The sequence below is a fragment of the Grammomys surdaster genome, unplaced genomic scaffold (assembly GCF_004785775.1).
Source record: "Grammomys surdaster isolate TR1022 unplaced genomic scaffold, NIH_TR_1.0 125504, whole genome shotgun sequence".
Lineage (NCBI taxonomy): Eukaryota > Metazoa > Chordata > Mammalia > Rodentia > Muridae > Grammomys > Grammomys surdaster.
In genome coordinates, this window is record NW_021620360.1 from 945,800 (window position 1) to 973,129 (window position 27,330).

At 50.0% G+C, this 27,330-nt stretch overlaps 3 protein-coding genes across 3 annotated transcripts; 1 reads left to right on the top strand and 2 right to left on the bottom strand.

Moving 5' to 3' along the window:
• Positions 1 to 1,129: 1,129 nt before the first annotated feature.
• Tubb (tubulin beta class I) lies at positions 1,130 to 4,618 on the top strand. Its single transcript, XM_028786503.1, has 4 exons — positions 1,130 to 1,381; positions 2,683 to 2,791; positions 3,128 to 3,238; positions 3,380 to 4,618. The coding sequence occupies exons 1-4, from the start codon at positions 1,325 to 1,327 to the stop codon at positions 4,435 to 4,437; spliced, it is 1,335 nt and encodes a 444-aa protein (XP_028642336.1). The 5' UTR covers positions 1,130 to 1,324; the 3' UTR covers positions 4,438 to 4,618.
• A 1,659-nt stretch (positions 4,619 to 6,277) lies between these two features.
• Flot1 (flotillin 1) lies at positions 6,278 to 16,684 on the bottom strand. Its single transcript, XM_028786504.1, has 13 exons — positions 16,542 to 16,684; positions 16,184 to 16,240; positions 15,856 to 15,931; positions 15,684 to 15,774; positions 15,348 to 15,491; positions 15,096 to 15,215; positions 14,509 to 14,604; positions 14,173 to 14,325; positions 9,669 to 9,850; positions 9,531 to 9,576; positions 8,749 to 8,886; positions 8,417 to 8,581; positions 6,278 to 6,543 (listed from the first exon to the last, which is right to left on the bottom strand). Exons 2-13 carry the CDS (start codon positions 16,224 to 16,226, stop codon positions 6,511 to 6,513), a joined length of 1,287 nt encoding a protein of 428 aa, XP_028642337.1. The 5' UTR covers positions 16,227 to 16,240; positions 16,542 to 16,684; the 3' UTR covers positions 6,278 to 6,510.
• A 426-nt stretch (positions 16,685 to 17,110) lies between these two features.
• Positions 17,111 to 18,336, bottom strand: Ier3 (immediate early response 3). The gene is made up of 2 exons (XM_028786505.1): positions 18,127 to 18,336; positions 17,111 to 18,018 (listed from the first exon to the last, which is right to left on the bottom strand). Exons 1-2 carry the CDS (start codon positions 18,334 to 18,336, stop codon positions 17,743 to 17,745), a joined length of 486 nt encoding a protein of 161 aa, XP_028642338.1. The 3' UTR covers positions 17,111 to 17,742.
• Positions 18,337 to 27,330: the final 8,994 nt, after the last annotated feature.

Consider the following 27,330-nt stretch of genomic DNA (forward strand, 5'->3'; position numbering starts at 1 on the left):
TCTCCCCATGCAGTTCCAGGACATTACCAGAGACTCATGAATAAAATCAACTAACTGGAAAAAAAACGACCCCCCTCCCTGCTTCAAGCTAATGTCTGAGAGAGGGAGGCACTGTCTAAAGACTGGCATTCTCTTAGTCTGTCCACTCCACAGTCTGTACTGACAAGATGACCAGAATATCTTCAGCATCTTCCTAAAAGCCCAAATCCCACTCAGAGGTTTTTTGTTGTTGTTGTTGTTGTTGTTGTTTTTGTTTGGTTGGTTTTTCGAGACAGGGTTTCTCTGTGTAGCCCTGGCTGTCCTGGAACTCACTCTGTAGACCAGGCTAGCCTTGAACTCAGAAATCTGCCTGCCTCTGCCTCCCAAGTGCTGGGATTAAAGGTGTTCGCCACTACAGCCTGGCCCCACTCAGAGTTTTATATACACCTTCATTCTTTTAGGACATCAGCTCCAAGCAGTTTTTCGCATGATCCTTGCAATTTTGTTTCTCTTTTGAAAAAATCCTTGACACAACTCCCTTGGAAACAGAAGGGCAATTCTTCCTTCTGGAGGGATGGGAGGGAGGAGTGCCTTACTGAAATTCCTGTCTTGGGATCACAAAGAACTAGATACTGTGTATCAGGGAAGGCGGACACAGTTCCCAGGATTTTTCGCTGAGCTAGGCAGTCTGGCCTTCCCAGACCTACTGCGGTGGGCAGCTGGCAGGGCGTGCCCAACCCACTTTCAACTCAGGCACCTCTGATCTCCTAATTACTATATTTTCCCAAACCTCTTTTAGTACAAAATCCTTTCTTAGAAATAGAGGATAGGAATCTCGTGAAAGGTAATTTTTCATGAAAATAAATAAAATAACATACACACACACAAGATAACCCCTAATCCTCCCACAGTACCCACCCATCCCTAACTTCTTCTTGCAGCGTGGACAACAATAGAGAACTACAACTCCCAAAAAGGACTGCGTTCGCCACTGGCTCTGAGACCAATGGCCGTCTGGCACGTGATCGGCTGGTCTAATCAGGGACTGGTTGGGTAGGCTTTGTCTGCGACCCCGGACACCCGCCTATCTCCCGCCCCCAGCCGCGCGAACGCGCGCCCCGCCCTGCGCGCCTTCCCTCCTGCGCTCGCCGGCCTCTTCTGCCTCTTAGAACCTTCCTGCGGTCGTGCTCGCATCTCGCTGCTGCAGCCTCCGGGGCTACGTTCCATCCTTTCAGTCTGAGACCGGCCCAGAAGAAAAAAAAACCTCAAAAACCTTAATTATCTTTTCTTGCTCGGTACCTATATTGGAACCATCGAAAAAAATTTATTACAGTAAACCCTAACCATGAGGGAAATAGTGCACATCCAGGCCGGACAGTGTGGCAACCAGATCGGTGCTAAGGTAAGGATTTTAAAATCTTAGCTGAAATATGTAAGGGTGAGAAATCTCTGTTAATCATGAGCAATGTTCACGGGGCGTTTGCATTCTCCACCGGTCAGATTTGGCCCCTCAAAGTTTTGCACGTATAAATATAACCCGTGTTTGTAGCTAGCGCTCTGATACTGAGAAATGAGGAAATGCTTTTCGTGGCACATTTTTCGGAAAGCTATTAAGAGAGCGTTTTGAATTTAGGGAAGGGAGAGGATGAGGGACTGTAAAGAGCTGGTCTTAGGAGGGGTTTTCTAACGGTTCGAGGACTGGAGGGATGCGGAAACGATCGGAGACAAAGCCGAGGCGAGGTTTTCCCCTTGCGGTACCCCCACCCCCACCCCGCCTGGAGGGCCATGGTGGAACAGAATGGCGGGGGAAGGGGCGAGGTTTGGCGGGCAGCTGCCGAGGTGCCCAGGTGCGGATTGCCTCTCAACAAAGGCTTGGAGACACCATCGAACCCGGCGGCCCAAGGTTTTTCTTTTTAAGATAATGATTCTGTAGGGGCCTGCTTTTACTTTTCATTGCCCTTAGAAGAGATCTTAGGGTAGCAGTAGGAAAGTGTGAGCTTTTCCAAGTATGTGATAGACCGACGGGAGGGGGAGGACTAAGGAGAGGGAAAGGAGGGAATAAAGATCGGAGGCCGTGGGGCTTTTTAAAAATTTTTTCCCCCTCTCTGCGCGCAACTACAGGGTAGCGGGGGATGGGGAGGGAGGAAGTGCGGCCGCTAAATTGTAGCCGAAGGGTGGGACCCTTTGGGGGCGGGGCTGGAGCCCCTGGCGCGCAGGGACAATGCGGCCCCGGCCCGCGGGGGCGCACTGGCCCCGCCCCTCCAGCGAGGCCCCGCCCGCGCTGCTCCCGCCTTTGTGGTTTGCTGGAGGAGCGGCCCGCCACCGCAGTCACGTGGAGCGCGTAAGGGGTGGGCGACTGCAGTGGCCGCACCTTTCTCCCCCAACCCTCTTTTGTGCTGGCCTGGAAGGGCGGTGCCTGGCTTCAGGAGCCGACCTGGGTGCTGAGCCAAGTAGGTGGGCGCCGATCCGCCCATGTAGATGCTTACAGCCTCCCGGCCCTTTGAACCATCCATCGCTCGCCCTGTCCACAAAGGTTGTAACCTTCCGGGGGCGTAGGTTCTCTATGGGGGTTCGGCAAGCAGATAACGGGATTGCAGTGTCTACACCTCGGCCTCGTTTGAACATGTCTGGAATTGAAATGAGGGGCGGGAGGCATCCCTTAGGACTCGAGCCATTGAGGCCTCGTTGCTCTTCCCTATGCAGTTCTGGGAGGTGATAAGCGATGAACACGGCATCGACCCCACCGGTACCTACCACGGGGACAGCGACCTGCAGCTGGACCGAATCTCTGTGTACTACAATGAAGCCACAGGTGAGGGCTCAAACCCCCTTTTAACACTTCTCCCTGCCCCTCTATTGAGACAGGGACCCCATTCATCACTGGCTTCCCTGGAACTCACATAGATCGGTCTACCTCCAAGTGTTGGCTTTAAGGGCAGCATCACCACGCCCTGCTTTTCCACGCTTTTAAGTATCTGTTACCCCTCTGTATGGTTCCCGTTTTTTTTCCCTTTAGACACCATAAAGGGCTAAAGATTAGCTCTACCGCCACCGGGTGGTAGTGCCTGGAATGACAACTTTAATGACTAGCTCCAAATTTGAGCTATTTCATTGCTGATTGATCAAACATCTACTTGAATCCCTGTAGGCGGCAAGTACGTCCCTCGAGCTATCTTGGTGGATCTAGAACCCGGGACTATGGACTCCGTTCGCTCAGGTCCTTTTGGCCAGATCTTCAGACCAGACAACTTTGTCTTTGGTGAGTTATGTGGAACGGATTCCCGTGGTCCAGATGGAATGACTTCAAGCGTTGAAAGGTTTAGAAGTATCGTGTTTCCTCCCATATCTTTGTGATTGAGCTTTTTAAAAAAAAATTTTTTTTTCCCTCGCTACATTCCAGGTCAGTCCGGGGCAGGCAACAACTGGGCTAAGGGCCACTACACAGAGGGAGCTGAGCTGGTTGACTCTGTCTTGGATGTGGTGCGGAAGGAGGCAGAGAGCTGTGATTGCCTGCAAGGCTTTCAGCTGACCCACTCCCTGGGTGGAGGCACGGGCTCTGGCATGGGCACCCTGCTCATCAGCAAGATCCGAGAAGAATATCCTGACCGCATCATGAATACCTTCAGCGTGGTGCCCTCACCCAAAGTGTCTGACACCGTGGTTGAGCCCTACAACGCCACCCTGTCTGTCCATCAGTTGGTGGAGAACACGGATGAGACCTACTGCATCGACAACGAGGCCCTCTACGACATCTGCTTCCGTACCCTCAAGCTCACCACACCCACCTACGGAGACCTGAACCATCTTGTCTCAGCCACCATGAGCGGTGTCACCACCTGCCTCCGTTTCCCGGGCCAGCTTAACGCCGACCTTCGAAAGCTGGCTGTCAACATGGTGCCGTTCCCCCGTCTCCACTTCTTCATGCCTGGCTTCGCGCCTCTCACCAGCCGCGGAAGCCAGCAGTACCGGGCCCTCACGGTGCCTGAACTCACCCAGCAGGTCTTCGACGCCAAGAACATGATGGCCGCCTGTGACCCACGCCACGGCCGGTACCTCACAGTCGCGGCCGTCTTCCGCGGGCGGATGTCCATGAAGGAGGTGGACGAGCAGATGCTCAACGTGCAGAATAAGAATAGCAGCTACTTCGTGGAATGGATCCCCAACAACGTCAAGACAGCTGTCTGTGACATCCCACCACGCGGCCTCAAGATGGCGGTCACCTTCATTGGAAACAGCACGGCCATCCAGGAGCTCTTCAAGCGCATCTCCGAGCAGTTTACGGCCATGTTCCGCCGGAAGGCTTTCCTCCACTGGTACACGGGTGAGGGCATGGACGAGATGGAGTTCACCGAAGCTGAGAGCAACATGAATGACCTCGTCTCTGAGTATCAGCAGTACCAGGATGCCACCGCGGAAGAGGAAGAGGATTTCGGAGAGGAGGCAGAAGAGGAGGCCTAAGGCAGAGAGCCCTGCTTCACCTCAGGCTGCTTAGTTCCCTCAGCTTTCTCCAGCTGCCCTTTGTCCTCCCGTTTTTTTCTTTCTGCTGCCTCTGTCCTGTTTTTTTTCGTTTTGTTTTCTCATTGGGGGGTAAACAGTGCCTGGCACGTGTCGGGCACTCAATAAATATTTGTTTGTGGAATGTCTCCTTTCTCTTTCCACTCTGACAAACTTAGATTTCTAACATTCTGGGTGTTACCCTGTGCTTCCTCCTGGTACCCATTTTTTTTTTTTTTTTAAATAACTGTCCAGTCAATATTCTTCCAATATATTCTCCAGGAACCCAAGTTCTGCTCTAGATCGTGTGTAGAGCCCAGCCCAGTTCTAAGAATTCAGTAACCATCTTAAAGCAAAGTAGTGGATCAGGGAAAGGTGGGTAGAGGTCAATAGGAAGAGAAGGGAGGGGTTTTCCAGTCAAGGCCATTTAAACACCGGAATCCACTGAGGCCTTCAATCGGGTTTTTTTTTTTTTTCCCCTGCTTCATCGCTCAGCCTCAGGAGAGGTATTAACAGTATTATCTCCATTTATATCCTCCCAGCTGTCACGAGCCAAATCTGCCATTGGAGGTGTCTTCCCTGTATTATCCTTTCTCCAAGAGATGGTGCATGGGGGTTTGGGGGGGGGTGAAGCAAAGCCTTGGTGTCTGAACACCAATTCCCTCTTAACCCTCACACTTGGGAAAGTATGCTTCCATGGGGTGTTTCAGACACTCCTCAGAGGGGAGGTTAACCTTTGAACCTTTGCCCCGATTTTCCTCCTACCCTTGGTTTGGTCGTTTCCTTTGTATTTTGTGTTGAACTTGATTTTTTTTTTTTTTCATATTGAAAAGACAACATTGCCCCAAGAGCCAAAAAATAAATGGGAATTGGAAAAAAAGGTGTGAGGCTGTGTGCTCATTCAGCAGTAGGTAAAGCTGGTCCCGGGTTGAATTATACTGTTCCCAAGGTTATACTGGATGTCACAAAACTATATTAAATTCTAAGCAAGCAAGCTATAAGAGCCAGCCAGATCTTAATTTTGAATTTTTTGTGGTGTTGAACATTGACCATAGTGCCGGGCAAATGCTCTCTCCCTGAGCTGCATCCCTAGGGGCTTTTCAATTGTCTGTAGTTTGCCCAGGCTGGTCCTAACTAGGTGATTCTTCTGCCCCTGCCTTTCCAATACCTGAGATATTACATTTGGCATGCCTAGCCATTTCTTTCAGAGCTGGGGACCACTGAGTGACATCCCCAGCTCTCCAGGGAAAAGAGCATGTCTGATTAGACATTCAGCAGAGGGTTGCAGGTTCAAAAGCTGCCCACAATCCTGACAACAGTCCCTCACAACCCATCATCAACCCTCCAGCATATCCTACAGACCTCTGGGGTTAACTTGTGACCTGTAGTCACACTATTCTGAGACTTGCTCAGGCTGGCTTCGAGTTCCCTGTTAACACTAGGCCAAAGCTTCCACACCTAGTGGCATTAGGTGTAATAAGTCTGGATTTAATATGTAGATCAGGGTGTTTGAGGGGTACAGGTGGATACAGGCACCATTTCCTACAAGTTTTGTCACCGGATTCTGGCATCCACCTGACCAGTACTGTGAGCCCAGGGAGGGGTGAATTTACTGTCAACCTCATTGCAGGAATCTGCACAGGCAACTTGGAAAGACCGAGTCAGGTTCTTGCTACCCAGGCTGGCCTGGAACTTGTTTCTTCTGCTTCCAGCATGCTGCAAACTGGTATTTTAGCTGTTAGCGTCGGTACTTAAAAGGATTTTGAGGGCTATCTTTTGGTCTTGGTGAGGAAAGAAGTATAGATAACAGGGCTCAAACAGTCTAGTTTAATCAGGAAGTTAAATAGTTGGGATGGGCTGAAGTAAGATAAACAAAGTCTTGGTGCAGGGCACTGGCAATGGGTTGAGAAGGGCAAACCCTCCAAGGCAAGGCACAGACTATTTGGCAAGGAGAGCCGTGCACCCCTGTCGAGGGCCATGCTCAGGGAGGCCAGGTGAGGCGCATGCAATGTCCAGGTACCATTGAAGACTGAGGGCTCACGCTGTCCTTAAAGGCTTGTTGTGATTCACCTAGAGAAAAGAAAAGATGTGACAGCGTGGGAATCCAGCATCTGCTCTCTGTAGCATCCGTTTGGAAGGATGGGTTCTGGAGGACATTGAAAAGGATGAGGGGAGTTGGATCTCTGAGTCCAAGGCTAGTCTGATCTATGTAGCAAGTTCCAGGTATCCATGTAACCATTGGGACCCATCCCTGAAGAGCTCGGAGGGACTAGAACTTCGATTGCATACTCCTTAACTCAAAGCCTGGCTCAGGCTTTAAGGATATATTCCAACAAACCCAGCTTGAAGTCTGCTTTTATATACACACGGTTTCTTTTTTTTTTTTTTAAGGTTTTTCGAGACAGGGTTTCTCTGTGTAGCCCTGGCTGTCCTGGAACTCACTCTGTAGATCAGGCTGGCCTCGAACTCAGAAATCCGCCTCTGCTTCCCGAGTGCTGGGATTAAAGGCGTGTGCCACCACCGCCCGGCTGCGGTTTCATTTTTTTTTTTTTTTTAAGAAGGGATGGTGATAAAATACTTAGGAGGCAGATCTCTGAGTTCAAAGCCAGCCTGTGAGTTCCAGAGCAGCCACGGCTACACAGAGCCGGTCTCAAAACCCCAAAAGACGAGGTTTCCCTATATTGCCTCAGATGGCCTCAAACTCAAGAGATTAATGATCTTCTGCCTCCTGAGTGCTGAGATTAAGCTTTAAACAAACACCCAGCTGCATGTTTCTGTGGTTTACCCAACACACTGGCTTAAGTACTCTGCAAACAATTTCCCAACACTCAAGCAAGGAGGACAGTTAAGCCAATTTGGGGATTTTGTTGTTTTCTTTTTGGATTTTTTGAGACAAGGTTTCTCTGTGTAGTCCCAAAGAAACTTGTTCTTTGACCACGCTGGCCTCAAACTCAAAAGACCCTCCTGCCTCTGCCTCCTGAGTGCTGGGATACCACCATGGCCAGCTCTTTAAGATAATTTTAAGACGAGGCAACCCATCACAGGTGGTCGCTTACTGGCAAGGGGGCTGTGATTTACATCATTCTGACCTTTGCCATAACCCACAGATGGGTAAACTCCAGGGAAGTCATGATATGTCAGGAAATGAGACAGCAGGCAACAGGTGGCCGCTAACTCTACTCTCCTTTGGTGCCCAGGCACACAGGCTACAGAAGGCTGGCCTGACTTCAGCTTCCCAGCCATGGGGACTGGGGTGGATAGCCCAGGCCTTGTATTTTGATGGTAATTCCCCTTTCCTGGGAAGGGCTGCAGAGGAGGAGTGAGTCATTGCACAGGTTAATTCTAGTGAACCTTCTGGCTGGAAGCCAGTGATGGGCAGTAGAAGGGGAGGTGGAGAAATAAAGGTTTGAGGGAAGAGAGAGAGAGAGAACGACAGAGGAGGAAGATTATGGAGGAGAGGGCTGTAGGAGGAGGAAGAGATGGAGGAGGAGGAGATGGAAGGACAAACGCGTGGTCTGGAAAACCTGCAAGCTATAAGGGTCTCATAGCTGGGGAATAGAGTAGTGTAATGGTGAATCTGCCCAATCTAGGCGCGCAGCTTATATTCATAATTACGGAGTTGTGTTTTCTTTGACCAGCTATATTTGGGTTGGAGATTTACAGAAACAAGAACTACATCATTTAGCACGTTGGAGGTAGTCCTTTTGTGTGTGCACGTGCACTTGTGTGTGAAAGGCAAAGGATAGTTTTTGGCTGTCGTTCCCCAAGCACTCTATATTCTCAGGGTCTCTCACTGGCCAGGAACCAACCAAGCAAGGACCTGATGTGGGTTCTGGGAATCGAACTTAACTTCCTGGGCTCCCAGACACCCGCTAAGCACTCAGCCCACTGTGTCGCACAGCTTAGGTGCTCAGTAACACGCACACTTTGCACTCCCCCTCACCTGGGAGATGCTGACGCCTGTCAGTCTCTCCACACTCTCCGGCAGGCGGCTTAAGATGTCCAGTACTTCCCCAGTAACTTTGGATGCCCCCATGGTTCCGCTTCCGCTAGACACCAGCGTGATCTTATTGGCTGAGGTCAGGGGACCACTGATCTCTTCTGCTACCTGGGAGGCAGAGATAGCTGTGACCACACCATCCATCAGATTCACCCCACAACTGACTGTGATTCCTCGCTTCGGTCCTGCCTTACGCCTGGCACCCCTAATGACCCCCTTTAGTCACTTAACTTCACCGTATACCCCTCCTCTCAGAGTCCCACCCGTCTCCAGACCTGGGGCAGTTTCTCCAGAAGCATGTCCAGCTGAGCGGCCTCCTGGTACATCTGGAAAGCTTCTGCCTTCTTGGCCATTTGCTCAGCCTCGGCACGAGCACGGGCCCCTATGGCAAAGGCCTCAGCTTCCCCTCGAATCTGTAGAGGGTACAGGGCAGAAAACTCATTAAGGATACCAAATTCTGAGGCCAATGAGACTCAGAGGGTAAAGGCGCTTGCCAGTAAGGCCAACAACCTTACTTAAAATCTCTGGGAGATCTGACCTCCACACTGGCAAGATGCACCACCTTGCCCCCCCACATTGGAGGAGGGGGGGAGGAGGAGGAAGAGGAGGAGGACAGAGGTAGGAGGAGGAGGTAGAGGAGGAAGAGGAGGAGGAAGAGGACAGGTGTAGGAGGAAGAAGAGGAAAAGGAAGAGGAGGAGGAAGAGGAGGACAGGTGTAGGAGAAAGAGGGGGAGGAGGAGGAGGACAGGGGTAGGAAGAGGAGGAAGAGGACAGGGGTAGGAAGAGGAGGGGGAGGAGGGAGAGGAGGAGGAGGACAACAGCAACGACAACAACAACAGGGTTCAGTTGTGAGTGCCTTGAATCCCAGTCAGTACTTGGGAGGCAGAGGTAGGTGGATCTCCCTGAGTTTGAAGCCATCTTGTTTATACAGTGAGTTCCAGGTCAGCCAAGGTGACACAATAATAGTCTTGCCTCAAAAATCCAAAACAAGCAACAGAGCATATTAAACCCTGAAAAGCCTTTCCCTGTGTCAATCAGGAGCCATGCCCCAACTCACCCGCACAGACTCAGCCTCGGCTTCAGCCTGCATGATCAACTGGGCCCTGGGGACAGAAGAGAAGCGGTTGTTACCAGGGCGCCTTTTCTGACTATGAGCGTCAAGGGGCCGGGAGGGGGCTCAGGAACAGGGCGTTACTTCTCTGCTTCTGCCAGACGCTCCAGCCGGTAACGCTCAGCCTCTGCAGGCTTGCGCACACGGGCCTCCAGCTCCTTCTCGCGCCGGGCGATCTCCTGCTCCTGCACTGCCACCTGCTGGGCGCGCTCGACCACTTGCACCTGCACCCGCTGCTCCTCGATCTGCTGCTTCGTCTTGGCCACCTAGGGAGCAAGGGGAACTTCGAGTCATAGCTGGGGAGCAGGTGGCCCGAGTCAGAGAAAAAAGCCAGCGCTACCGGTGGGATACAACGTGGAAGAGACCCAGGAAGCCGTTTTCTGGTCAGCTCAGTCTACTGGGTAGTGGGATCCATTTCAAGTACAGAATCAATCAAATGCCTGGGAACCTTCTTGTGGCCCTGTGACTTCTCAGAGCAGCTAGGCTAAGGACTTAGCATCTGAATGGATGAGGCTGGTACTTGCCCTCCCTGGGATGAGACAAAGCGTCTCTCTCAGGTTTTCCTCTCGGGTAACTCTCTATAGTATGAGGGTCATGGAGGCACTGAGCCTTTTGGGATCATCATCTACCTCCGCAGTCCTGTTCATGTCTCCATTTCTCTCTGTGGCCATTCTTAAGAGTAAGCCACCATCGATGCCAGCCAGGACAGCTCAATCGATAGTCAGTACTGCCTTTTACACCCTGCCAGCAGATTTTTTTCTTTTTTATCTTTTGCACACAAAATAAGGAACAAAATAAACTCAAAAGGAAAAGTAGACGTGTAGAAAGGGCTTCCTAGCCGGGCGGTGGTGGCCTACGCCTTTAATCCCAGCACTTGGGAGGCAGACACAGGCGGATTTCTGAGTTCAAGGCCAGCCTGGTCTACAGAGTGAGTTCCAGGACAGCCAGGGCTACACAGAGAAACCCTGTCTCGAAAAACCAAAAAAAAAAAAAAAAAAGAAAGAAAAAAAAAAAGTGGCTTCCTCCCACCTCTTGCCTCAAACCTCTTGGTTTCCTTTCTAGAAGCAATTGCTATAACCAGCTTCCAGAGATTGTGTGTATTCAAATTTCTTTCTTTCTCTTTTTCTTTTTTCTTTCTTATTCTTTCTTGTCATCATCATCTGGCTTTTCAAGACAGGGTTTCACTATGGAGCCTTGGCTATCCTGGAACTCAACTGTAGACCAGGATGGTTTCAAACTCAGAGGCCAACTACCTCCCTAGTGCTGAGATTAAGGGCATGTGCCACCATTCATCTCTAAATATTTATTTATGTATTTTATGTATATGGGTGCTTTGTGTGTATGCTAGTATCTGCATACTAGAAGAGGGCACTGGATCTCACGGGACTATGGTTATGGTATATGAGCCACTGTGTGGTTGCTGGGAATTGAACCCAGGACCTCTTGAAGAGAAGCAGCACTCTTAACCTCTGAGCCATCTCTCCAGACTTTTTTTTTTTTTTTTTTTTAAGGTAGGGTTGTCACTCTGTAGAAAGGCTACAGAATCCAAGCTGGCTTCAAACTTGATGTGATCTTGAACTAGCTAAAATGCCTTAGGGCATAAAGGCATCTGTCTCCCAGCCTGACTACCTGAGTTTGATCTTGGGGGAACCACATGGTAGGGAAGAGCTGGCTCTTGCAGCACGTTGTCTCTGACCTGAACATACATAAATATAATTAAATTAAACATAACAGTGGATGGAGAGAAAACTCAGCAGTTACAAGCACTGGATCCTCTTACAAAGGATCTGTGTTCACCACCCAGCACCTGCCTGGCATCTTACGACCATTTGTAACTCCAGTTCCAGGGGACCAGATGCTATCTTCTGACCTCCACAGGCACTGGGCATGAACACATGCACACGGTGGTCACATAAACATGTAGCCAAAACACTCATCACATAAACACATAACATAAAAAAGAAATCTTTTTTTGTTTGTTTTTCCAGACAGGGTTTCTTTGTGTAGCTCTGTACACCAGGTTGGCCTCCAGCTCATAGAGATTTACCTGCCTCTGGCTCTCAAGTGTTGGGATTAAAGGTGTGTGTCACCACAGTGAACACCTTTAACCCCTGCACTTCGAGGCAGAGTCAGGAGGATTTCTGAGTTCAAGGGACAGCCTAGTCTATACTTTTTATCACCTACTTGATTTTGTTTAAGTGTTTTTGTTTAAAGATACCTTTTACACTAGGCATGGTGGTACATGATTGTAATCCCAGCAGTAAGAAAGGCTGACACGGGAAGACTGCTGCATGTTTGAGTCTAGCCTGGGCTACTTTGTGAGGACCCTGTCTTAAACAAGCAAGCAGGGCATGGTCGTGTACAACTTTAATCCCAGCACTCGAGGGTAGAGGCAGGTGGATCTCTGTGTTTGAGGCCAGTATGGTCTACATAGTGAGTTCCAGACCAGATAGGGCTATACAGAGAAACCCTGTCTCGAAGAACAAAAGAATAAAAAAACATCAGGCAGTGGTGGCACACACTTTTGATCCCAGCACTTGGGAGGCAGAGGCAGGGGGATTTCTGAGTTCGAGGCCAGCCTGGTCTACAGAGTGAGTTCCAGGACAGCCAGAGATATACAGAGAAACCCTGCCTCGAAATACCGAAGCGGGGGTGGGGGGGAACAAAACAAAAAAAATACAAAAACAACTGATTGATGAACAAAAAAAAAGAGAGAGAGAGAGAGCTGATGCGTTAGTGTGAAACAGAAGCCAACTGTATTTTAATTCGTGCTTGAACAGAGGTAACCTAACAACACACGCTTTCTCCATAAGGTACTTCCCAGACCCTAGTGCTAAGGGACTCCACAAAGCACTTTAGCACTATCTGAATCGTTTTAGTGTAAGTGTATGTGTGTGTGCATGTGAGTGTGTGTGTGCTGTGAGTGTGTGCACGTGTGTGTGAGTGCATGTGAGTGTGTGTGCATGAGAGTGTGTATGCGCATGTGTGTGCATGTGTATGTGAGTGCATGTGAGTATGTGTGCATGTGTGAGTGCGCATGTGTGTGTACATGTGAGTGTGTGGGAGTGCATGTGAGTGTGTGTGTGAGTATGTGCATGTGAGTGTGAGTGCATATGTGAGTGTGTGTGCATGTGAGTGTGTGTGCATGTGAGTGAGTGTGTGTGCATGTGAGTATGTGAGTGTGAGTGCATGTGAGTGTGTGTGCATGTGAGTGTGTCTGTGCATGTGAGTGTGAGTGCATGTGTGCATGAGAGTGTGTGTGTGCATGTGAGTGTGTGTGCATGTGAGTGTGTGTGTGTGTGCAGTACCCTCAGTCCTGAGAGTCATTTTAAACAGCAAAATCGCTAACAAAACCCAGAAATGCTGCTAATGATAACCCAGCGAAGCAGCCTGCAGCCTGAGCGCAGACACAAGGCAGCACGTCTGTGTTTGAGCTTATCTGGAGGCTGCATCAGCCAACTAGAATTCTTCAACATTCTGTGTCCAGCATACACAGCAAATGCTGCCGGCACTGACCTGCGGTTTACCCAAATCCTGGTGAGCAGGCAGATCCTCAAATGTGCAACGCATGAATGACAGGGGCTAGCTATACCTTCTGGTAACGTAAAGGGCTGCCCGTGGCTCCCTGTCCATAATTCAAGGCTATTTCCTTCCTCACCCTCTCTTTTGATGACCAAAGTTTTGGGGCATCCTGTGTACATGAGAAGAGGCTTCTCTTCTTCTAAACAGAGAGGCACAGTCTACTTCTTGATCACTCACATTCATGGTCTGCCTCCCTGCCTTTCTATCTTTCTGTCTGTCTGTCCATCTTGGGTTTTCAGCTGAATACTTCAGTCTACATGTATGTGCAGATACACACATGTGTGTTTGTGGAGACCAGAGGACAGCTTACAATGTCACTCCTCCTCAGACATCATTTGCCTTATATTCTGAGTCTCTCCTTGACCTGAGGTTCAGCGATTATGCTAACCTGGTTGGTCAGTGATCCCTCAAGTCTCACCTGTCTCTGCCTTCCCAGTGTGGGGGGATTATATGTGCGTCTGGGCACTTTATCAACTGAGCTATCTTTACAGTCCCTGCTTGAGTGTCTGCCTGCCTGCCTGTCTGTCTGTCTGTCCGTCTTGGGGTTTCAGCTGAATGTTCCAGTCTACGTGTATGTGAAGATACACATACACATACAGGTGTTTAAACTTTGAGTCCCTGCTTTAATGTCTTTTATTATGCCAAGGAAAAGGGTCAAAAATGGGGTATCCTAGGGGCTGGAGAGATGGTTCAGTGGTTAAGAGCACTAACTGCTCTTCCAGAAGTCCTGAGTTCAGTTCCTAGCAACCATATGGTGGCTCACAACCATCTGTAATGCGGTCTGATGCCCTCTTCTGGTATGTCTGAAGACAGCTACAGTGTACTCACATGCATAAAATAAATAAATCTTTAAAAAAAGGAGGGGGGTACCAATACACATAAAATAAATAAACAAATCTTAAAAAAAAATGGGGTACCAGAATCAGAGCAAAGATCAAAGTCTCTCCTAATACAAACAAGAAAGAGGAAGGGTCATTGAGCAAGTGGTATAGACACCTGTGCTTACCTGCAGCTGATAGGCTAGGTCAGCCTGTGCTCGCCGGGTATTGACCTCAATGTCGTACGTGGCTTTCTTCAGCTCATAGTCCCTCTGTGCCTTGGCCATTTCTATTTCACTGAGGCACTGTGCAGATACCTTCTCCTGCTTGGCCTTAGCCTCCTAGGTCAGGTTAGTGAGGAAGGCCAAAGGGTAAGGGCCTGCTCTCTGCCAGACTCTCTATCACCACCCCCTGCTGACCCAGCTTGGCCAACCATGCTCAGCTGGACCCTCCAAACCCCATGTGCCCTTGTCCCCTGGGAGTCTAGCAAGCCAGTGGTGACTGAGCAGTCCCGTCTCTCTCACCCGTATCCCGGCGTCTCTCTTGGCCTCTGCTTCCCCAATCCGAGCATCTTTCTGGACTTGCGCTGTGCGAGCTTTCCCCAAGGAGTGTAAGTAATCCTGTGGGAGAGCAAAAAAAGTCTCAGGAGGGTTTGAGAGGCGGGATCAGGAAGCAGGAAGGACCAACTGTCTTGGCTTTTGTTTGTTTTGTGGTGTAGGGTGGAGCTGGGGCCCTCAGCACCCTAGGCAAGATCATCGCTCCACCACTAGCCATGTTGTTTTTTTTGAGATAAGGTCTATTATACAGGTCTGTCTTGGAACTAACCTTGTAGACCAGACCGGCCTCCAACTCACAGGGATCCACCTGCCTCTGCCTCTGCCTCCTGAGTGCTGGGATTAAAGGCCTGCACCACCACACCAGGCCATTTGTTTTGAGACAGGATCTCACCCTGTAGCTAGGGCTAGCCTGGAACTCATTATGTAGCTCAGGCTGGAATGGAACTCATACATAGCCCAGATGACCTACTGCTTTAGGCCCCCACCCCAACCCCACCCCAGGGTTGGGATTATAGGTTCCATCCACCAAGTCTGTATCAACTGACTATTTTTACCTGGTCATCATGAATGTCCTTCAAAGTGTAGCTAACCACGCTGATACCCATGTTGACCAGGTCGGAGGAGGCCACTTTGAAAACTTGCTCTGAGAATTTCTGTCTATCCTTATAGATCTCCTACAAAGAAAGAACAGTGGGAAGAGGGGAGTCAGAGTCATCACCTGTCCTAAGGGAGCTGCTCTGTCATGGTCCTCTGGTACCTCTCATCCTGACATCCCACCCAGGTCTTCTCCTGTCCCTCAGTCCCACCTCCACGGTCATATGAGCCATGATTGCCCTCTGGTGGCCCTCCAGTGTCTCCAGGGCAATATGGGCAATCTCCGCTTCCGTCTTCCCCAGGAACATCTGGCAGGCAGCTGCCAGCATCTCCTTGTTCTGGCCCTGGATTTTCACCTGCAGCCATAGCAGAGATAAAGGGGGGATGGCAGTTGAAGCAAGGAGAGGAGGAGGAAGAGCTAGGTGTCTTGGGGCAGCAGCTGAAGGTGAGACCAGCAGAAAGATAAGAATTGAGAAGTCCATGGTCAGAGGAAACGGCCAGGAGGAAGGTGGGGGTGGGCTTTGGGAGGAAGGCTCTGAGAGCCTCACCTGGGCAATGCCCGTGACTGAGATGGGGACCCCATGGCGGGTATAAACCTTCTCACTCTTGACATTGAGGGTCAGTGTGTTGAGAGAGATCCTAGGGGGAAAAGGAGCAGACAGTGAGAGAAAGAGTAGAGAGGAAAATGGGCTCCCCTCCCAGGGTTCTGTTGCTACCTACCTCTGGATTTGCTGAATGCAGGGTAGGACAAATACTCGGCCTCCGGCCACCATGACTGGGGGGCTCCTGCAGAACCCTGTAAGGTGAGGGTATAATGTGACCGTGGCAGAGCAAAAGGCCATGGGGTAAAAGGTGAAAACCCATAAGAAGAATCTGGATGCTGAGGCAGGTGCATTCTATGCCTTGGAGGCTGGGAATCACAGGTGGTTTGTGGCCATTGTGGGCAGAACATAGGGGCTGGGAAGCTGGTGCAGACGGGAAGGGGGCTGAGGTCAGGTTTAAAGGAGGGGGTGGGTGGTGAGTGTCACTGGCTGAGAAGGAGACTTACCGGAGACCACCATGGCCTCATTTGGGCCACAAGTGAAAAACATGGTTGAAGCTGCAGCTGGAGGGAATAGAACGGAAGCCTTTGCAGAGGGGAAGGGGCCCTGTGGCACCTCCTGCCCCTCCTATCCAGAGCACCGACTGCCTCTGCCACCGCCCAGTCCCTTGAGCGCCCCTGTGACAGTCCTAAGATTGCCCCAGGGACGTCTTCCTCCGTGCCAGCGGATTCTCGAGGTCTTCCTCTCACCGCGCCCCCTAACCCCTCCACCACACAAAGCTCTCCCGCGCCCAGGGGTCTGCAGCAATTCCGCAGCCTCCAGGCTCTTCAGTCGCCCAAGGCTCCGCCTCCCATCCCCACTCACCTTCCGGAACGCCGATAAGCAACCCCACTGGGGTCTAGGGAAGCGCGGAGACCCGCAGAGCCCCAGAACGGGGTGGGGACTGCTCGGACACTCGGTTTAGTGGAAGCTGCACTGGCGCCCCCCACCCGGCCGCACCCTGTTGCAGCAACAAACACGACCCCGCCCCCTCCCAACCCCTCGGTCCGCCCCTTTCCCAGCAGGCCCCGCTCGGGTCCGCAGCACTCCAGTTCTCGGCAGCCCAGGGGGATGCCAGACATTCCCCCCCCCCCACACCCCGCCTTGCTCCGAGCTCTGGCCTGGAAGCCCCGCCCCCCACCAAGGCCACGCCCTTCCACCCCGGGTCCTGCAAACCCGCCGCCTGCCGTGAGTAAGCAGGTTGCCACACCACTCTCTAACCGGGAAAACCGCAGACCCAGCAATGTATGACAGCATCCGGTGACCGGATATAGGTCTGTAACTCCAAGAAAGAGTTCAGGACCCAAGAAAGGGTGCGGACTGGGGACCTAGTCACATCCTCCCGCCACTTTTCCCCCCAACCCACGCTTGAAATGATACACTTTGAGAACTGCTGATAATAATGACAGGCAATCAAGTTTATTCGTGTTCACAGAACATACTAGGCGACCCCAGACAGCCGCCCTCTGACAATCCATGGACCCAAGACTCCTGCAGCTGCTCCAAGAAGCAATCAGGAAGACATCAAAGGCCACAGACCGGATTCCCAAGGGTCTGCCGAAGCCTTACAACAGACTACAGAGTTGAAGTGATGGAAGACAGAGTGTTACCCTTAAACCTATACCCCCCACTAAGACTTAATCCCCAAGCTGGGAGTCCTACCACCCAGGTCCTCCCCTCCCACAACTCTGTCTCACAGACCCTATAAATCGTAATAAATATCTGTTATAGCAAGGAGGCATATCTCGCACCCCTGCATAAGTTAGAATAAATATTACATACATCCCTCCTTCACCTAGGAGGATATACATAAATACATAAATATTAATTAGACACCGAGGTCTCTGTTCGTCCCCAGTGGGCCTAGCCAGGACCCACAGTGCCTCGGGCTCGCCCCAAGCACCCACATCTTGGCTGTAGTGTTCTGAGTTTAGCGTTGCCTTAGAAGTCCCAGTTTGGGATACGTTCTCGCACACCAGATACCCCTGGTGCCTCTTTGTTTTTTTCGGACTGTGACCCATCGCCTTTAGAAGGCCGCCGGGTGTTGCTGGAGAAAAGCTTTGAGATCCAGAGCATAGTCCGAGGACTCCGAGGTCAGGTTCAAAGGTTCGAGGACCGGGGGCGCAGTAATGGGCGCAGAGATGGGCTCAGGTGATACGGCGCTGGTAGTAGCATCCTCCGGAGTCAGGGGCTGCGACACACCCTCTTCAGCCATCAAAATCTGACAGAAGATGATGGCGAGCAGGAGAAAGAGGACCCTCTTGGCAATGTTGGGTTCCTCGGTTGGTAGCTGGCGCCGGACCTGAGCAGATAAAAGAGGGAAACGTCAGATCAAGGTCCCCGCGTCTAGTCATTCCCTACAGGTATCAGGGCGACGCGACCTCCTGCTGCCCACTCGGGCGATACTCACCACTCGAGGGTAGAGCACCCTTCGGCTGCGTTTTCGGTGCCCGCGAGAGGTGTTCAGACGCGCGGCAGACGCTACGGCCCGCTCCGGGAGAGGATCGAAGGTGAAAATCTCGGGACCGGAGCCCCGCCGGAGTTCCGGGCCGGTGGAGGGAGTTGGAGAAGGGGCCCTCAGGCCAGTCATGGTGTGGAGATGGTTGCGAGAGTGGCACATAGTTTACGCGTAGTGCAGAGGATGTAGAGGAGTACAGATCCCGGGCCAAGCAGCGCTACTTATAGAGCCAAAGAAGGGGCCGGGCCCCGGGAACTCCGCCCTTCGCAGCTGGGGAGTAGTTGGCTGCACAGGGCTGGAAATTCCAAGGAGGAAGCAAAATGTAGGCGGAGCCTTGACTGACTATTCTCTAGGTGCCCCAGTGCACGTTTTTTGCCTGGAAGTAGTGAATGCGGGTGGGTGCAAACATTGGAAGTAAGCACATGTCCGGACATGAGGTAGCTAAAGAGGGGCTCCCAGACACGTAGCAGATGGTTCAGCCACCCTCCTTACAGAGGCTCAGCAAGATCAAGGGACCATAGGAAATACATTCACATACTTGGAGGTATGCGTAGGAAACAAGGGGGAAGTCATTGCACAAACTTCCAAGAAGATTAAGAACACACTAGAACCCACAGACCCGGCTCTGCCTGCCTCCGTTCACGTGAAAACCATACACACATCACAGACATTTCAACAGAGCGCGCGCGCGCGCACACACACACACACACACACACACACACCACAAAACGAGGTGCAAAGATTACCCAGAGACACCCCAGAGAAGTTATTCAAGGGATATAGCGGAGACAGGAAGTCCGAAGCCCCTACTTTTGTCCTGTGCTAGGTGGGTCACATAATAAGATGTAAAGTGAAGAACGTTCTAAAATTATGAGACTTTGTGCCCGTCGTATATAGCGCCTTTCGGAACCTACAGAATCCCCGTATTACTTTGGAGGCTGCTCTTCCTGAAAGCAAAAAGCGACAGTTTTGAGCACCTGTAACAATCCAAGTGAAAGTGCTGTGGAAACCAGCCAGCACACTATAAAACGTCAGCCCTCTTCCCTGCGGCTTGCCAAGCTGAGGCAGGAAGATACCTTGAACCAGAGGAATCTGGGACCAGTCTCAGAAACACAGCAAGATCCAGTTTCAAACAAACAACAAACAAACTAAAACCAAAACCGTAACAAAGAAGGGGCTGGAGAGAGAGAGGAGAGAGGAGAGAGAGAGAGAGAGAGAGAGAGAGAGAGAGAGAGAGAGAGAGAGAGAGAGAGAGACTGGAACTGGCATCTCACATCCAGTCCCAGGAGATCTGATGCCCTTTTTTGATCTCTGTCAGCATCCGTACGAATGTGGTGCACATATGTACACGCAGACCAAAGGCTCATATACATAAAGTGAAAATGAACTATATCTTAAAACAAAACAAACAAAACTCAGCCTGATGACCTGAGTTTGATCTCAGGGATCCACATGGTCAAAGAACAGAACTGATTCTTAGAAAGTCACCCCCTGACTTCCATGTGTGGTCTACATATGACCGCACATACACACACCCAAATAAATAATCGAATTATATACGAATATATGTCCACTGTTGAGAGCTCCGAGCTTAGTTCCACGGGAGGAAAGCAAGTCGGATAAAGCTATCACTTTGGTCTGGAAGATTTTATCCCCTCGACTTAGGAGGGGACCATGACCAGACTCTTCTGATGGTCCTAAGAAGACTATCAAAGGGGACCCTGAGGAGTTAGTGTTTACGTGTGACTCATAGTCAGGGAGGATTCAGTCAGGGGTGACATTTGAGATGACCCGTTAGGTGGGATATGACACATTCAGACTTGAAGGGTGACTGTTAAAAAAAAAAATCAGCAGAGGCTCAAAGCTGGAAAAGTACAGGATTCATTTGGGGGAATCTCAAGAAAAGCTACCTCAGAGTAAGTTTCCTGTGTAAGAGTCATGGAAAGGGCTAACGGTGGGAATGGCGGGAGAGAAGCTGGGCAGAGAGGAGCGCTCACCAGACAGGCTTGAAAACCCGGGTTTGACCCCAGAACAAAGAGCACAGGCCAGGAGTAAGAGCAGTCTAAACTAGGAACTGACTGGGATGAGGACTATGCCCTTGAGCCGGAGAATATGAGTATTCACAGGCAGAGACCTCGGGCAGAGACTAACAGCAACCTGACTGAAACGAGACCCCAGGAGACATTTCTAGCATGAGATCATCTGATATAGGCAATACATTGGGTGTCATTGGAGAAAGGACACAAAGGGGCTCCAGGGCTCTGGGGTGTACCTGACTCAGAACTTTATCTCATTGTGAGCCTGGTGAGTATACAGGATTCCTCCCTTCATTCAGTCAGAAGCTTCGGTCCACACCCTTTGTCCTTCATAGAACCCAGCACAGGGCCTTGCAGGCAGTTCTTACTCAATAATCCTTAAAAATGTGTGTGTATGTGTGTGTGTGTGTATGTGTGTGCATGTGTGTACAGATGTATATATGTGCACCCCACACATGCAAGGGACAAAGGAGTCAGAAGAGGGCGCTGAAACTCCTGGAACAGGAGTTGCAGGTGGTTATAAGCTGCCTAATTTGGGTGCTAAGAACCAAACTAGGACCTTTGCAGGAACAACAGGTTCTCCTGACTGCTAACCCTTCTCTCCAGTCCCTCCATAATCATATTAAGTGAAGATGAAAATACAGAACTATGCACACATAGTATTCTCAGACGGACTGGGTCCTCCAAGCTTCTGAATAAAATAAATTCCTCTAGACCTCTCAGATAAGCAACGTCCTAAGAAAAGCTGGGGAGCTGGAGAGGTGGCTCAGAGGTTAAGAGCATCTCTGCTCCTGCAGAGGACCTGACTTGGAATCCCAGTATCCCCATGGTGGCTCATGATCATCCATAACTCCAGTTCCAGGGGTTCTCATGGCTTCTTCTGATTGCCGAAAAACCAGATACACACGTGGGTACACAGATATGCATGCAGGCGAAAATGTTCACAAATAAAATAAAATGAGTAAATCTAATTAAAAAAAATGAGACTTTTTTCTTTTTTCTTTTTAACTGGGAACTGAAAACAGAACCTCATGTATGCTAGGCTACTGCTCTACTACTGAGCTATATTCAACCTGAAAGTTATTTATTTTTTTTAAAGATTTATTTATTTATTATTTATGAATACACTGTAGCTGTCTTCAGACACTCCAGAAGAGAGCATCAAATCTCATTACAGATGGTTGTGAGCCACCATGTGGTTGCTGGGATTTGAACTCATGACCTCTGGAAGTGCAGTCAGTGCTCTTAGCCACTGAGCCATCTCTCCAGCCCCCTGAAAGTTATTTATTTATTTATTTATTTATTTATTTATTTATTTATTTATTTATGGTTTTTCAAGGCAGCGTTTCTTTGTGTAGCCCTGGCAGTCCTGAAACTCACTATGTAGACCAGGGGGTGGCCTTGAACTAACAGAGATCCACCTGCCTCTGCCTCCTGAGTGCTTGGACTAAAGGCGTGGGGCACTACCTCCCTCAGTTCAACCTAAAAAATTTAAAAATTGCCAGGCAGTGGTGGCGCACGCCTTTAATCCCAGCACTTGGGAGGCAGAGGCAGGTGGATTTCTGAGTTCGAGGCCAGCCTGGTCTACAGAGTGAGTTCCAGGACAGCCAGGACTACACAGAGAAACCCTGTCTCGAAAAACCAAAAAAAAAAAAAAAAAAATTTAAAAATTATTATTACATTTATTTGGTGGTGTGTGGCTCAAAGGACAACTTTTGGGAACTAGTTCTCTCCTATCATGGGGCTCTGGGATTGAACTCGGGTCATCAGGCTTGATAGCATGCACCTTTTCCTATTGCGCCATCTTGTCAGCCCTGGAAGAGCTCTTAGACACCAAGTAGGAAACACAGAAGGGCATTTTTTTTTCAACCAAGGATGGTTAGGAAAACAAATAAGCTTCACACTTGGGCTAGATGCTTCACTGCTGTGTACATGATTGTTTCCTGGGCTTCTGAGCCTCATCTAAACACAGGAGACAATTCCCACATTTCATACACCTCTTCCTGTAGGCATAAACAAATATCCGTTTTCTCATATCCGCCTTGTGCTCTTGCCAGCGTCCTCACATCTGCACCTGAGCTGAGACTATCACATACCTGCTCACGCTCACGCTCTCCTTCCAAGGAACTCACACACTACACAGGGACCAACGAGAGAGCACAGCCATTCCAGAGTGTGCACACAGACCCTCATGCACAGATGGGAGGGGGTTCTGAGGATGAAAGGAAACTGGCGGGGGAGGGCAGGAGGCCCCCACGGTTAGGAATGCATAACTTGTTTGTGATGGAAAATTTCCCCAGGGCTTGGGTCAGGGAGGGAAAATAAGAGACCTCAGGTTCAGGTTTCGCCACTAACTCCTACATCTGGAATCCTAACCTCCAGCTGGGCCCAGTTAGCCTCACTGTCCTTCCCGAACAAGGACCTTTCCTGTGGCCATACCAGAACGGGACCCAGCGATGATCCAGAGGATCCAGCTTGTTGCTGTTCTTTCTCACACAATCTCACCCCATTTCCCAGTGTCTCTGGGGACTCCTGGCTCTGCCACCCGGGGAAGCTAGGGAGAGATGGAATCGCTAAACCAGGGAGGGGGTGTGCGAGTGGGGGCTGGGCGATGAGTTAAAACTGGGAAGTACCAGGGGCTGAGCCCGTGTTCTCATTCTGGAGAATCAGGCCCTTGGCTGCTCGAACACCCCCGCCACGCACACACACACACACACAGCCCCACCCCCAGTCCCAGTTCTCCTTCCCTTCCTCTTCCAGAGCAGCTCGTTCCTTCTTTTCCTTCCTTTGACCTGTCTCCCACCCTCACCTCTTTCTTGGCCTCTTGTTTGTTTACTCTGTAGTAGTTGGAAAATCATCATTTCATCTATTTGTTTAACCTTTTAATAATTTTTGGTGCTGGAGACTGAACCCAGAACCTCTTGAACGCTTACTCTGAGCTATATCTCCGAACCACACCCAGAGTCTGGGTCTAAGGAAACCCTCAGCAGATGGGCTTCAAGAGTGTGCAGGCCTCGTGGACTATTTACCCCTTTATGTAAACACCCTTATGGTATCCTCAGTAGGTGGCCTGGGGCCTAATTGGGTTTTTAAAACAAAGTTTTAGCTTAAAACAAAACTTGTTTTGTGTGTATGGATGCTTTTCAAGTATGTTTGTTTGCGCACCTCAGAGGTCCGTAGGACTCCTGGGATTGGAATTGCAGGAGCTTGTGAGCTGCTGTCGACCTAACGAAGAGTTATCAATGGAGCTATTGCTTCAGATCCAAAATACATGGTTTTAAAACTATGTCTCCTGAGGAGCTGAACTTCACCTCAGTGTTCCTTCAGCTTTCTCCTGTTAGAACCTTGCCTTCGCGTCCTCAAATCAGAAGTTGGAAAAGATCCAGTTGTGGCTCAGGCTTCTCTACCCGCCCGCACCCTTCTCCCCGCGCTCTCGGACACAGAACAGGGGAACAGTAGACGTTTGAAAGTGTGTGAGTCTATGCCGGGCGGTAGTGGCTCATGCCTTTAATCCCAGCACTTGGGAGGCAGAGGCAGGTGGATTTCTGAGTTCGAGGCCAGCCTGGTCTACAGAGTGAGTTCCAGGACAGCCAGGGCTACACAGAGAAACCCTGTCTCGAAAAAAAAAAAAAAAGTGTGATTCTGAGCAAGGGAGGCAGGACGGAGAGATGCAGCCAGAGGTTTGGGGGCTGAAGATGAAAGGCTCCTCCTTTGCAGGGCACCTAAAAACGTTGCTGACTGAGACACGTTTGAGTTGGAAACCAAGAGAGATAAAGGGAATGTATTATAAGCTAGTGGTGTTGAGGAAATACTGCTTAAAGTCGAGTTTCATTATTTATTAAGCATGCAATGCTAACCCGCTCCCTCAATTGACAAGTGGGCAGACTGGCCTCTCAGTTATGCAGAGATTAAATACAGGAGTGTCGTCATGTAGCAGGACTCATCCCATGCTTCCTTTCAGATCTGCAGTCTAGGTCATTAAACAGAAAAAGCCATGAAAGGAGAAACCGAGGCTCATTGAGAGACTGAGAGTCGGTGGGAAGACAACAGGGAGGGGGAGGGGGAGTCTGAGCAGAGCTTACTATATATAACACCATGATAAAGCAAAGCCCTTCATTGTATACAGTGAGTGTACACTAATTTAAAAATAACCAAGGGACTGGCTCGGTGGCTAAGCGCACTGGCTGCTCGTCCAAAGGACTCTATCACCCACATCCAGTACCTCACAATAGCTTATTGCTCCAACTTCGGGGATCCGGTGGCTGCTTCCAGTCTTCAAGGGCACCTGCGCTCATGTGCACATACACTCCCCCGTCCCCACAATACAGACACATAATTAAAAATAAAATAAATCAAAAGAGAGACAGAGAGAGAGAGAGAGAGAGAGAGAGAGAGAGAGAGAGGGGAGAGGAGAGGAAAGGAAAGGAAAGGAAAGGAAAGGAAAGGAAAGGAAAGGAAAGGAAAGGAAAGGAAAGGAAAGGAAAGAAAAAAAATGCCGATGCCGGGCGGGTGGTGGCACACGCCTTTAATCCCAGCACTTGGGAGGCAGAGACAGGCGGATTTCTGAGTTCGAGGCCAGCCTGATCTACAGAGTGAGTTCCAGGACAGCCAGGGCTACACAGAGAAACCCTGTCTCAAAAAAACCAAAAAAAAAAAAAAATGTATATATATATATATATCAGAAAAAAATAATTTGAGCTCGGAGCTCGGTGTGGCACAGGGACACATGCCTTTAATACCAGCACCAGGGACACAGAAGCAGGTGATCTCTGTGAGTTGGAACCAGCCTGGCTGACCTAGCAAGTTACTGGATAGCCGGGTCTACATAAAGAGACCCTGATGCACAAAGGAAAACATAAAAAAAAAATACAATAAAAAGAACGGAGGAAGGAGAATGAACGTGTTCTCCTCCAAAATTGAGCCAGAATTGATAAATAAACAAACAAATACTTAAGACAGTTCCTGGCCTGCAGTAATGGCCTGCTACTTGGGTAGGAGCCATTATTGTGAGCCATTATCTGGGGACAGGAGTTGCACTGGAATAAAGATGGCCCCTAACATGATTATAGGAGCTGCAATCTGCAGTTTCTGTTCCATTTCCTTTCCCCTGCTCTTTCAGGCAGCTTTTGTGGTTCTTTGTTTATCACGGAGAAAGGAGAGATTTCTGTGTTCCTACTTCCTCTTCGGCCGGTGTGATTTTACACACCCACCCTTGCTCTTGGCTAGCACACAGTTTAGCTGGGACAATTCTAGCCAGAGGCATCCATTGATAGGAGTAGAACACACCGTGGCGTGTCTTTGGCAGTTGATTAATGACCCCTGAAGTTGATTGTTTAGATTCGATCAGATCCTGGCAATTTTCCTATGACGCAAAAGCAGGGCAAATGTGCCTGGAGCTCCAGGGCAAGTTGCAGAAGTAACAGGTCTACCTGCCCTGTAATACAGCTCAGTCTGGCTCAGGCCAGCTTTGCCCAGCTGCACCAACACAGGCTTCCTATACCAGCTCTCAGGAAGCAGGTAACAGGGCTTCTCTTTGGCTTCTGTTTCCTTCTTGCCAGATTTAATTCTATGAAGGCTGATTTGTTGACCACTACTTCCAAGGTCTAGAACTTTTTTTTTTTTTAAGATAATGTCTCTGGCTGATGAGATGCTCATGTAACAAAGCCATCAAGACTGAAAACCGTAAAATGACCAGGAACCACATGGCGGGAGGAGGAAAGGACCAACTCCTACAAACTGTCCTCTGATTTCCATTCACACACTGTGGCGTGAATGCCTACACACACACACACACACACACACACACACACAGACTCACTCGTAGCTCACAGGGCCTCTGTGTGCTAGGCAAGCACTCTACCAACTGAGTTACAATGCCCCACCCCCTCCACCTTTCTGACCCAAGGCCTTGCTTTGTAGCTCAGGTTAGCTTCCAGTTCTTCTTGATCTTAGTCAAGACACAAAAAGCAATGCCCCCTCACACTACATTCCCCTGACTGTGCCTGTCCAGTGCTGCCAAGATATTTGTCACTCCGCTTAACTGAAATTTTAAATCCCCCTTCTTGCTCCCCTCTCCCCCAGCCCCTCCCATGCCTGGCCTTGCATTTGCACTAGGCAAGCACTTTACCGAGTGAGCCACACTGCAGCCCTAGAACTGGATGGACGGCTTGGTTAATAGAGTTTGACTGGAAAGGCTAGAGACACAGGGTTGTTTTTGTTGTTGTTGATTGTTTTATGTCAGCGTAGACTTGATCTTAAGAGAGTCGGACTACAGCTCCCTTCACCACTCCAGTGTTAGCAACTGGAGGTTATGACTGAATCTAGGGTTTCCTGTATGTTAGACAGGCACTTGCCAACTGAACAGCCGCCTACCCCATCCTTTGTACACAAGATCAAAATATGATCACAGGGGGGAAAGGTAAAATGGGTAAAGGTGTCTCTTTGTCATGCCTTTTGTGGTACCCTGTATTTACCGATGACCCGTCTATACAGTTGAAAGCCTTAGATTACAGGCCCTCTGTTGGACTTCCACTTCTGAAGTCCCATGATTCAGCAGTGGTTTTTTTTTATAGGTCCCCAAAAGTCTGATGTGCCTCCCTCCCCCTTGAGAGCAGCACCACAGGGCCTTTTCTTTAAAAGTTGGGAGGGAATGTCCCCTCCCAGAAAGGCTTCTGGGCTAGAGTGCTCAGTCGAGGGCTGGCCAGATGCCATTGGGGATCGCGTGTTAGGACTGGCTTGATCTGCTGCCAAGGGTGAGCCCTGCTGTGGTATTCTGGGAAGAGTAGATGCCATGTGACTCAGAACCAAGTTAGGGAAAAAACAACCTCACTCAATCCCTGGCACCCTGCCGCCCCAGTATGGCTTTGACATGACCTCATGAAAGAGGAAGCTGGACCGGGCAGGCAGACTGGAGCTTGGCTTTCCCTTCAGGTTTGGTCTCCACTGTCTCATAGGTTCCCTAGAGTGTCTGGGCCTTAAACTGCCGTCATCCTGGCTCCTGAGCAGTTCTGGCTCACTGAAGACTTTCCCCCCTACATCAGACAATCAAGGAGTTAGAAATCCCACCCAGCACCGAAGGGACTATGGGATGACATGTGTCTCTTCTCCTAGTCACCACTGA